The following is a 12,567-nucleotide window of genomic DNA, read 5'->3' as shown; positions in this document are numbered from 1 at the left end:
GTTCTCTGCACTAACTGGTTTGCTGTGTGCTCCTCTTGGATTGCGCAACTTGCTACTGTAGAAATATGCAGCCAGAATCATGACTGAAATAATACTTCCAAGTTTTGACCCAAGAATTAGAATTTGTGTGATACTAACATTTCAGAGTCATATAGTAAAAACTCATTCATGGTAGTTTTCAATCACAAAACAGCCTTATCCTGTGAAAGCACATTTATGCTAACTTGTGCATAAATATATAGGGAAAAAAGCCTATGTAGGGGTTTTCACAGACCTGTCCATGTTTAAGTTGGTCTTTAGGAGAAAATTCTAACAGATCTTCTGATGACAGGATTGTCTTCATCTTGGCAACGTCCTTCTCCAACACTTTCACATGAGATTCAATGGCATCCAATTCCTAAGTTTTGGGAACAAAGAGCATATTTGTAAATAGTACAAATACCAAAGCCAGCTCGCATTTCTGCCTTCCACTTAAATTTAAAAAGAAATAACAAAAAACAAGGGCAGCACATGCAGCATATGTTAATGGCAGATATCAATCAAAAGGCCAATTATTATAAATTACATATCATCATAACTTCTGGAGGAATTAACTATCTATGGCCACCTGGTGTGTTTGAAATCCTGAATACAGAATTGAAATATCCTTGAAAAGTCATGTTATAAATTACCAGTAGAGACAAGACACTTTTCCAGTGGTGACAATTACCAGTGCAACAAACTGGTGTCATTACGCTGTTGCAGCTCTTTATATGAAGAGTCCTATGTCAGATGAAAGATGGATGTGCACACAGTACAGCTGCTTGTGAACTCTCATTGAGACAGTCACAGACTAAATTACATCAGAAGGGACCTCAGGAGGTCTCTGGTGCCCATCTGAGCAGATCATTTGGGGCCTGATCCTGTTGAGATTTGGGTAGCTACTGAGAAGGGGATTTTACCCACCACCACCACCCCTCTTTGGGCCTCCAATTTAGTGTTTCACCCATCTCACGGCAAAAAAAATTCTTCCTAATACGTAAATGGAATTTCTTTTGTTATAATATGGTTCTGTTACTACTCATCTTTTCTCTGCACACCTCAAGAAGATTCTGGCTCTATCCTGTCTATAGTCTCCCATTATGTAGTAGCAGACAGCAGTAATTCCCACCCATCCCCAAGCTGCCTCTTCTACAGGCTGAACCAACCCGGGGTTCCCAGCCTTTCCTCTTACAACCTGTGCTACAGCCCCCTGACCACCTTGGTGGCCTTCCTGGACTTGCTCCAAGTATGTCTATGTCTTTCTTCATCCTCCCATGGACCTCCTGGCTACACTCTTCCTTAGGCAGCTCAAGATGCTGTTGGCCTTCTTGCTGCAAGGCCACGCTGCTGTGTCATGATCAACTTCTTGTCTACCAGGACCACTGGCCCTTTTGGCAAAGCTGCTTCCCAGCTGGTATTTGGACAAGTTCAATCCTGAGTGCAGGATTTTGTGTGCCTCTTTTGAACTTCATGAAGTTTCTGTCAGCCCATTTCTCCAGCCTGTCCAGGTGCCCCTGGATAGGAGCCCTACCCTCCAACAAGATAAGCCCTTTTAATTACCCAGTCAAAAAGCCCTGCATTTCTCCTCCTAAACAAGAAATTTCATCGATGCTTTTAAACTTTACAGTGTAATTAGATGCCAAACACCTTCTGATGGTTTGTTTCCCAAACAATTAATTTCCTGACTTGACACACCTACTAAAACCAGCACACCTTTCTTCTGTGCAGGCAATCTAAGCTGTATTTCACAACATATGGTGCAGCTCCGATAAAAGGCACTTATAGATCACTCAAACTTACATCAGCCACCTGCTGGATCTGCGGAAGAACCTCTGCGATCTCATGCTGTAAAGTTGCTACTTGATCAGCTATTTCATTTAGCTGCTGCATTACGCTGTCTGTTTCAAAGATTGGTGTCAGCTCCTCCAGCTCCAAGTACACACTGTGTAGAAGATTTTGCTTTTGCTCCGAGTCTTCCAAAGCCATCTGGAGACAAAGTAAGAGCATAGTTTGATCCATCAATGGTGAACATGGAAGTTTCACAGAGGTTAGGACCTGAAGAAGCCAGTTTTGATTTCCTGTATGTCATTGACCATTGCATATATTCCCAAAAGCTTAGTTCAGACTAAAGCACTTTACTCCTAAAGTAAAAAGTTACCAAACTGCTGCATCCTGCAGGCAGAAAACAGAGGCTGATGCCATGATTTTAAGGGAATAGGTCTACATATTATAGATAAAATAGGTCTACATGAGCATGACAAAAGGCATGAAGAGGAAGATCTCACACTCAGAAAAAGGTTCCACCCCCAAAAAAGAAAAGCATGAGATCCTGGAGAAAAGTCCTCTCCAGCTCCTGTGCCATGGTCAGGCTGACCCCTGTACATGAACAAGATACATCACCCAGACACCTGAAAAGGGGTTTCTGCACACCAGCCTGTAGACAGCAGATGTAACAAAATGCTCCAGAAAATACGTGGCCAGTTGTGCACAATGGGAAGATTTCCCATCTCCTGCCACCAAGTGAATGAGCCTCGAGATTAATAAGAGCGAACGCCTTCATGAAGAACAGTGAGGGTGGCAAGAAATGCATGTGATCCCCTTTGTCCCCTTTGTGGTGTATGAAGGACAGGACTGAATGCAGATCTCAACTCTAATGCACGCCTTGGATGCATTTTCAAATCCACAAGTTTCCCAGCCAAGAACACATAAAACTCTCCAAATGACAAATGCAAGAAACAGTAAGCTTTTGTCACAAAAATGATTGCAGGTTTTGGAAATCACAATCACATTGTGGCTACGTGCTCCATAACATATCAGCCCAGAACACTCAGCTACTTTTTCTAAAGAATTCTTATTAGTTTTAATACAAAAATCTACATTCAGAGCACCAACTTTCTGTCTTGACCTAAGCCAAGAAGCAGATGTACAGAAAACTCAAATTTCAAATACAAAATTGCCAGAAATCCTCTTGGTACTTGCTTGTCCCTGATCTTCCTTGTAATAGTAATGTTGAAATTACCAGTCAGAATTACCTCCAAGATACAGAAAGAACTGCCTTGCAAACCACAATTCCCTTCAAAGTTTGCATCTAACACACATGCATCAAAATACCACTTTACCATTTTAGGTCACATACACACAATACAAAAAGAACTGTATCTATTCAGGCAGTAAAAACTGACCATAGCCCTACAGTAGAGTAACAGAAGACAACCACACATTTTCAGAACGTAGACGCGCTACAGTTCAGCACTTTCACAAGACAGATAAGTTCAACAATGAAAAGTATCTATCTATATTTCATGAAGATTAACTATAACTATATTTCACTTAAAAGCATTTACTGAAAACGGTGAATTATTTATGTCAGTCAGACAAAACTGTGTCCATACAGAGCAACCAGTTCTAACAAGACCATGTATCTCTGTTAACACTTACTTGAAGGTCATCAGTATGCTTGTGTAAGCTTTTGGCAGAGTCATTTTGAGGATGTGTTCCTAGCAAGCAGTTGGTGTTTTCTATCCAAACTTTCACATTCTTCAAGAGTTCATCATATTCTTCCATCTTGTTGGCAGCCTAGGAAATAACAGAATTTTACAAAAAGGCACAAATGCATTTCTACTCAATGTACAGGATAAATGCATCTATGGACAAGATTAAAAGAAAACAGGAGGCATTTTCCTCAAGGTCAGTTAGATTAGTACAGTAAAATAAAGACCATATTTTTTCTTAAACAGTTTCAAGATTTCAGGCTATCTCCTCTAAAGTAAGTTTGGTGCTTATGTACTTACATTTCACGGGGGTATTGTTACAATTTATATGGGAATGTTACTTTAATAGGTAATAGTTAGTAGAGTAATAGAGAACCGTCTCATCACCCATCCAGGGGCATGAATTCCCCCTCCTAATCCCTGTCAAACATGGGGCAGAGCTGATCCTTTGGGGTAGCAGCTGGAAGTGATGTTTGCCACTCCAGAAACTCTTAGCTACACCCGGCTTTTGACTCTATTGAGCCTTTGTTGAAATTTTATGCAAAGACTTTATTTTGTTTTTTTTTTATAAGATGTTAATTACGTTTTTTTTTAATTACATTTGCATCTACCTTGTTTAAAATGGCAGTTCTGCGCTCAGCGAGCTGTGAGACCTGTTGGTACTGCTGAAGGGGGGTCACTAAGATATCCATCAACTCCTGTGCGTGGCAGGAATCCTGCTCTACTATATCATGCACCTCTGCATCCAGCTCGTTGAGTTTGTAGTGCCAAAGGTCCAGCATATCCCAGATTTGCTGCATGTGGAGAAAGGGGAAATGAAATATAAGGTCAGGCTCAAAGATAACGGCAGAGTTATTTGTTCTTCATGTGGGGCATGAGGAATTGCTAAGATTTCAGAACTGATAGGAGAGAGAGAACAGAACACTCTGCATCCACTGGTGTGACTCACAGTTGAAAAAAAAACACGTATTTTCCTGTGAGAAAGAATTGGTAAATATTCACCAGCTAAATGCTTGCTTGTTCTTCTCCTTTTACAGACATAAAAGGCACAGAGGGCCACTTTACACTCCTGCTAAACCAGGCTCTGTAGAGACAACCAAAAATCTTTTAACGCCCACAAAATTTTTTTGGCAAGATTACCTTCTGAACTTCTTTGGCTTTTGCAATGTTTTCGCTCTTCTGTTGTAACATCTTTTCAATAGCTTGAAGGCCATTGTCAATAGTTTCTGCTTTTCTTTTCAGCAGGTACTGGGGAGAGCTCTGCAAGATTTCAAAGCTAACCTGTCAAAGTAAAGAGAAAACAAGAGATTACAAAGATCTGCTTGTTTCTGTGCACCGCTTCACCAAAACCATCCAAATACTTTTTAGGTTTCTCTTGATGAGTTCTTTAAAAGGAATGGAATTACAAATGCAGGGAGAAACATTAATGTGAGCAGGTTCAATGTTTATATGTCGTTCAATAATTTCCCCTCAAAATGACTGGTCTAGAACGGCAATCCCTGAAGAAACACACAGTGAGAGACTGCAACTCCCTGGGTGCTTTGCTTTGGCTGCCCCTGTTCTAATCCGTAACAGAGGCTGATCACACTGCAGCGTGGAAAGGGTCACATTTAGATTAGTGCTGTAAGAAACCCAGAACAACACCTTTATGTCTCAGCTGACATCACTTCCAGGTAAGAAATAAGGGAATACGGGAGTGCATCACCATATAGTGAATTTCTAAATAGATAAAATTACTTATTACTAAAATAAAAGGCTCTGAGCCCCATAAGGTATGTAACACTTAATTTTACTCTGCAGACTCCACAGAAATGAAAAACTGGCACACTGGAGGGCCTGGTTTTGTATGTAAAGAGAAAAACTCTCAAGTAACTGCTGGAGCACAGATCTGAGTGACACAGTAAGGTACCAGGTTGCTACAGACTAGATGAAGTGCAGGGAGTGAGTTGCTCTTAGCCCAAAGCAATGCTTTTTCTTACCCTGCTAGCCATTAGGGTCAACAAGAGGAATTAAGATCATTATTTAGTTAATACATTAATTATCCAATTTTATTTCTTAATGTTATTAACGTTATTTATAGATTCCAATATGTAGTGTCAGACCAATATAATAATAACTATAAGGTACTGTACTGATAAAATTGCATTAATCAAAATAAATGTATAGAGAAAAGAATTACAGGGCTCCCCTCAAATACTTGTGATTATACAAAAAAAGCTATAAAGTCCGTACTTGGTGACTAAGACTCTCTGGAAAAAAGAACTTAAATTGTAATCACAAAATGCTTCACCATTACTGCTATCCTGGAGTATAGTAAACATGAAAAATTCTAGATGCTGGTAGTGCTGGTTTCCAAAATAGAAGAGAAACATGGATGAGTGACATGACACAGTTGGAAATAAGAAAGCAGATGAAGTACTGGCTTCCTATCCTTCTTCAGAAAAAACGCCGCATCTGTCAATACTCTGCTCAGTGGTAGGGTAGGATTTTAATTTCAAGACTTCTTACTGGGATGAATTTATTGTATTTTTCAGATAAAATGCACAAGATCAAAAGCACGATTTATTTTCATTTTTAGGTTAGCAGATTTAGAAGAAAGCAGAATGCCTTTAAGATATGACAAGTTAATTCAATTTAACAGATGCTGGTATCTCCTAGTATGTAATTAAACTCATGCTCAGTTCCACTAGGATTTAGTGTTTCCTAAATGCATTTTAAAAAATTCCAAGGTAGTTTGCATTGTTTTCCATTACCTAAATGTGGAAAATCTAGTTTCCAGGACCAGTTCTTTCACTCCAATGTGTAATATGTGCATTGGGATAATCTTTTATCTCAGTAAAAGAAAGTAAAAAACAAAAAAACCCACCCCAAAACAATAAATGCCATTTTACTGCCATTCTCCTTCTCTCTCCAACCCTGTTGTTGGTTCTAAAAAGACTGGTTCTGTTTTGAAACAGGAACTACAAAGTTAACCAAATTTAAACTAATAAGCTGTAATAAACGTGTCTCTAAATATTTAATACAACATAAAATGAATGAATAATCTGACAGACAGTAACAAGTAACTGGATTTTGAAATTATTTTATTAAACTTTCAAGTTTTATCAAATTAACTGAGATTTAGCCTTTAAAATTGGCATTAAACATTATTATTTCTGAAATAAGAGAACTGAAAGATTTTTTTCTACTTTTTTAAAAGTAACACAGATGAATAAATAACAATGATAATAATTATACCAGGCTAAAATTTGACCTCAAACTTACAGTATTAATCCTTTTTCCTTTAATTTCACTTTCAGTTAACTGTTTATACCCCCTGTAGGTAGAAAACATTGCAAAAAGCAGAGGCAATGTTATTCAGTTATTTAAAGTTCCTGCCTGCTTTTAAAGGAATGGAACCGTGTCCTGACTAGTGGTATAAAGAACCATGCCCTGATACAACACTGTGTGTGCAACCTGGATTAAAAAAAAATAATAATAATTCAGTTTCAAATTCCTCTTATAACTCAGTTTTAAAAATACCTTCTTGGTTAAGCTGTACAAACTTCCCAATCAACTTTGACTACCAGTTCAGTTTAAGAATCAGACTGGATAGAAGACAGGATCCATATCATATCCAAGACTGTATTGCAAGTGGTTCTGCCTGTCCTCCTTTAGCAGAAAAGAAAAATACTATATTCACACTGCTTACTGTAAGGGTTTTCTAAAACGAAACAGTTAACACGAGGAATCTCTCCTCACACACATTTTCACTGGGAGGAAAATGCAAATGAAAATAATCAGTGTTGCAAGTTGAAATTTACAGTTACAACATTCATCAAATATTTCTGTACTTATTTATAGATCACAAAAAGGTAAATATGAAAAGCACATCAACAGTTACCTTTTCTTCTAGGTCTTGCAATACTTTCTTGCAGTCCTCCAACTGTGTTTCAATCTCTGCAGGAACTATTGTATACATTTCAGAATACTTGATCCGGAGTTTCTCCATTATATCCTTTAGAGTTTGACTTTCTTTACCAACCACACTCTGAACCTCCTACAAAATTAAGAATAACTTCAGCGGTTTTACCCAGTTTTTTTACTGAGCGCAGATGCACGTGTGTAAATGTGTATATTTATATACATACATACATATTGTGTTTTATATTTCCTGCCATTATTATGGTTTGGAAAAGTTGTTTTTGTGGTATCAAACCAAATTTGACTATCTCTGCGAGCAGATTAACTTTGAGAAATATTCACTCATTTAATCAAATGATGCGCTCCAATCTGTGAGAATTAATTAAACCTGATACTGCTCCCCGCCAGGCAACTGACGCACTGGTGTTTATCGACAGGTATAGCAAAGTAATCATTTCCAGTGCTCCTAGGAATAAATGTTAACCTTTGTGCTCTCCCCCTCCTGCCAAAAGTGCAGTTTCTCTTTGAGAGACGTTTAATAGCCACCGTTTATTCCTTCATTATTGTAAACACCACAAAGACCACAAAAAGCAACAGGTTCGAAGCTGAAGTGTCTGCTTTCAGGCAATTATGCAGAGCAGCACAGCAGGCTCCTTTCGAAACAGTAGTTTCCAGTTCTGCATGAAGAATGTAGGTTTTATGAGATAAAAGAAACTTGAACAACTGTCTACGGCCTGTGGCCTAGAAATAAAATCCGATCTAAGTCCTCTTGCAGAAAGAATGAAGAAGCTCATTTGTTTTGGAGGTTTTCTAGAATTTCAAGTTGGAAAGTTCTGTTTGTTTGCTTTATGGTTCTTTTTCGCCAGTGCTCAGCTGTTTGAGAAACTCAAGTTATTGGGGAAAATGATCTAAAGCTCCTACCAAGCAATGAAAGACATTAAAATCAACAACCTTTATTTTTCAATCAGAGGTAATGGTAATCCATTAACTCCTAGTCTCCACTTGGGAATCTTTTCCATCGCACAAATACAACGCGCAGAAGAAATATGTTAAGTCTGATAGATTTCCTGTCATCCCACAACAACAGGGTCTGATATTAAAAAACTGCAAGCCGTGAAACAGCTGTGTGGCTAATGCTACCACAGAGCAGGCTGTTGTTGTCAAATGGTCCCATAACGATTGTGCCAACATTTATGAGAGTTTACAGATTCCCTGACTTGAATTTGAAAGAATCAGTTTCAACATTAGGCTCCAAAACAAATAGGTACTTCCAGTCAGTAAATGCAACGGAGTCCCAAATAATGCTACAGATTTTATATAAACTAGGTTTTCTTTGGAAGCAGGGACGAAATTGCCCTGCAGATTTTAGCTTACTGGTGTTTGCATTAGGTAAAATTAAGGAATTTTTCAATATTTTCAGCTGAATTTTCACAAAAGGAACAGGCCCCCTGGGATATACTGCTACAAAGAAATCATTGGACGGGATTGCTGCTAACATTTGCTTGTTCTGATGGCTTCAGGAACAGGAGCAATGTCTAAACCCAATTTTGGGTGAGTTTTAGGTGCCCAGAGTAGCACAGTTGGAATATCAAGCAAAAGAGCAGGTGTCAAGTCTCTGCAGTGATAACATCTCCTCTTGGATTCAAAGAGCTCAGTAGAAGAGCAGACCCACAGTCATGCTGGCTCATGGGTTTTCAGAACTTCCCCAAGATTTAGTTAACATTTCTGTCTCATGCTAACCCCTAGGAAAGTGCTCATATCTGCCATTATGGTCTTTGGCTTCTGCATTTTTCCTAGCCCTTTGCCAGCTTCAAGCATCCACGTCCTAAGGAAAATACATGGTGGGAACCCACAACTAGCTTTTATATAAGACACAGGAAAAAGAGACCAAATTTGTATTAGACTTTAGTAGGCTAGAATAAATAAACGATAAAGTTCTGTAGTTAAAAGATAACTCAAATATAATTAAAATAATTTTTGATCAATATTTAAAAATTAAGATAGTAATATAAACACAATGAGACTAAATTGAAACAATAAATAAGTAACAGGAAGTGTTAGGAGTACTGCTGTTTCATAAAGTCAACAATTCAAAGCAGGATAACAACAACATGTTGAAATGATAGAAATGTATAGACTGGGTTGCTGCACAGTGCTGGCTGCTGCTGGTGGAGACTGTGGTCTTGATGACAACTTGTTTTCTAAAAAGCATTTACCAGGCTCACCTCCTGATGTGGTACATCAAATCCAGAGCCTCTGAAGCTGCCTTGCCTAGGTACTCAGAGGGGGGAGAGGCACAAGATGTACACTAAGCAGTCCTTCCTAAAAAGGCATGCAACTGGCTGTGAATCTCTCTGCCATCTGGAAAGGCATCTATGTCTGCTAGCTCAACCACATACAAGAAGAGGAACACAGACCAAGGACACAGCAGGTCCAGTCATATTCTGCTGAGCCAGATTCATTCTCTGTAAGTCAATGTGCACATGCATATAACTTTGCCACTAATTTTATTTAGAGCAAGTTCAAGCCCCAGCATAAAAGAGAACATATTCCTAATGCCCCTACACAGTAACAGCTCCGTTACCAACCTCCAGTTGTCCTGCCTTTCCAGTGGCATCTTGCGATAACGCAGATGCAGCATTCTGTAACGCGTTTGTCACGGCACTTATTTCTTCAGTGATCTTGTTCCTCTCTTGAATCTCAGCTTGTACAGAATCCTTATGGTCTTGAGCTTTTTCATACAACCTATGAAAGATTTCCAGTAAGAAAATACCAAGTGTTAGACTTTACACTAAGTAGGAGTAATCAAAGAGCATGCTTAATACAGCTATTTTTAAAAAAATATATATCCGGAACCACATTTATATGTATTTTTATATTATTTTCTGTAACTAAATCTTTGAGTTTCTGTCCTTCATTGTCTCAGTTTCTTCAGAAATGAATCTTCAGATATTGCTAGACAAAGTATCTTTGGTAGACCAAATCAGATAGCATGGAGAATCAGAAAATACTGGCAGAGCAGAAGATGAACATCAAAGATTTCCATGTCAAAAAGCAGGCGTGGAGATGGGTGAGTGCTATCACAGATTTGCAAAAAAAAAAACCACGTTTGAGGCAAATTTTAAACAGCGTCACTCAGTAAGGCAAAAGTTGCATTATTGCAAAAAGTACAAGGTCTGATTTTTAGTAAGAGTGCAAGACCCACACATTTCACGCAAGTTCACAAGTGCTTGGAGCCTCCAAAATTGACCAGTGTCCCTTCTACATTTGAACACAAATTGCAGGCCACGCAGGATATGGCCAGGTTCAAGTCTTCCCCCGAACTACTATCTCCCAAAGCCCACGCTGGAGACAGCAGATGGGTTAGACAAAGCACTGGTCTGACCCAGTAGCGTATTCACTATCTTTTGAGTGCATTACAGCTTTTAGATAGTCTTCAATATCCTATAAATGCAGCCTTTTGTAAGTAGTCCTATGTCGTATCTTCAAGAGAAATTCCACACAACTTACTTTTTACAGCGCTCCTGCATTGCCTTTATCTCACATAAGGCGGGAAGGGCAGCTTCTGCTTCAGTATTTTCAGGTGTATTCAGAATGTTTCTTATTCGGTGAAGAAGTAAGAGCAAGAGGAGCTGTTGCTGGTTGATGTTCTCCTCAAATGAGTTCACAAAATCTAGTAGTTCTAACAGTTCCTCTCTGGTGGCCTTTTCTTTCTCTTTAAGACTTTCTGGCTGTTCTTCCTGGAGCTTATCGAGAATTATTGTTTCTCGTTCCAGCTAAGTAAACAGCATGTCAAAGTGTGAGACAAAGTGCTTTTTTATTCCATCACCTTAAGTTACATTATTCATTCAGTCATACACATGACTAACTACTGGTAATTACACAGCCAGAGAGCTTGAACCTCTGAAACGTGCCAAAACATTTAAGCTTGCTCTAACAAAGCACATCACCACACGCAGAGTTGTTCTAGGTTCAGAGAATTTGTACTCTAAGTATCGCCATCATTTTTGACTCCGGGTTCAAGAAAGGCTGTGGGTAACTGGCCGATCAGCGGGTGGGAGATTATGTTCTGCACTGATCTCAGCCCTTTCCATGCCACCTTACTGAGGGCTCCATCCCTACCACATTCCTGAAAACTTACAGTTTGTTGAACAACTCACCTCTTCATTGATGAATTTCCATTCCTGCTTTAGTTCTTCACAGTTAATTTCCAGCCCTTTCGCTGCCTCAAGCAGACCCAGCCAATTTTCCCACAGTACTGTGACAATCCTGCCCGGCGCCCTGTCACTTCCCTTGCGTAATCTCCTCAGCTCTCCAGAGACCTGCCTCAGCTTCACAAGATCATCTTCAGCTGAGTCGATGTTGGAGACTAAAATCTTATAGGAAAAAAAGCAAAAAAGTAAATAAATAAAACAGTACAGTCAGAAGTGCTAATGAATCACTAAATTGTTAAGAGTTGGAAGGGACCTCTAGAGATCATCTAGTCCAACTCCCCTGCCAAAGCAGGGTTGCCCAGAGCACATCACTCAGGACGGCATCCAGGTGGGGCTTGAAGATCTCCAGAGAAGGGGACTCCACACCCTCCCTGGGCAGCCTCTTCCAGGGCTCTGCCACCCTCACCAGAAAGAAGCTCTTCCTCCTATTTGAGTGGAACTTCCCATGGTCCAGCTTGTGCCCGTTGCCCCTCGTCCTGTCACTGGGAACCACTGGAAAGAGTCCAGCTCCATCCTCCCTCAAACTGCCCTTTAGACACTTCTAAGCATTAATAAAGTCTCCCCTCAGCCTTCTCTTCTCCAGGCTAAAGAGTCCCAGCTCTCTCAGCCTTTCAAGCATTCAGTTACACGATTAGGATTCTTTAATAAAATGGCAGTCGCTCCACTGAGCTTAAATAAGGCTGCAATGAGAGAATCCTGTTGGCTGAGACTGTGGAGAAAGATGGAGTAAATAAAACAAGCAAAACAAACAGGAGAGCGGTGTGCCCCGGCAATCTGCTTGTTCTTACTTCTTTCTGGTTATGTGCAAGGGAAGAGGAATGAGGAGGAATTACAGATGTATAAGATGGCAAGGCTGTAATACGATGAGTACTAAAAGAGAAGCCAGCAAAGAGGCTGGTTATTGGAGAAGTCTGGGGGGCAGGCAGTAAGAGTGCTGG

The 12,567-nt window shown here is 39.6% G+C and overlaps 1 protein-coding gene across 4 annotated transcripts in view; it reads right to left on the bottom strand.

The window, feature by feature from the left end:
* Nucleotides 1-12,567, bottom strand: part of SYNE2 (spectrin repeat containing, nuclear envelope 2) — a 154,161-nt gene that overhangs the window by 93,692 nt on the left and 47,902 nt on the right. For all 4 annotated transcript variants that reach the window (XM_014951607.1, XM_014951609.1, XM_014951608.1 and 1 more), the window contains 9 exons: nucleotides 11,576-11,791; nucleotides 10,926-11,191; nucleotides 10,004-10,160; nucleotides 7,396-7,551; nucleotides 4,653-4,793; nucleotides 4,124-4,306; nucleotides 3,460-3,597; nucleotides 1,822-2,007; nucleotides 275-397 (listed from right to left, as the gene is read on the bottom strand). In XM_014951607.1, coding sequence (XP_014807093.1) covers nucleotides 275-397; nucleotides 1,822-2,007; nucleotides 3,460-3,597; nucleotides 4,124-4,306; nucleotides 4,653-4,793; nucleotides 7,396-7,551; nucleotides 10,004-10,160; nucleotides 10,926-11,191; nucleotides 11,576-11,791 — 1,566 coding nt within the window. The remainder of the gene's footprint in view (nucleotides 1-274; nucleotides 398-1,821; nucleotides 2,008-3,459; nucleotides 3,598-4,123; nucleotides 4,307-4,652; nucleotides 4,794-7,395; nucleotides 7,552-10,003; nucleotides 10,161-10,925; nucleotides 11,192-11,575; nucleotides 11,792-12,567) is intronic.

Source organism: Calidris pugnax, unplaced genomic scaffold (assembly GCF_001431845.1).
Source record: "Calidris pugnax isolate Ruff unplaced genomic scaffold, ASM143184v1 scaffold183, whole genome shotgun sequence".
NCBI classification, from domain to species: domain Eukaryota; kingdom Metazoa; phylum Chordata; class Aves; order Charadriiformes; family Scolopacidae; genus Calidris; species Calidris pugnax.
The sequence above is the reverse complement of the archived record's forward strand: the minus strand, read 5'-3'. Positions and strand labels throughout refer to the sequence as shown.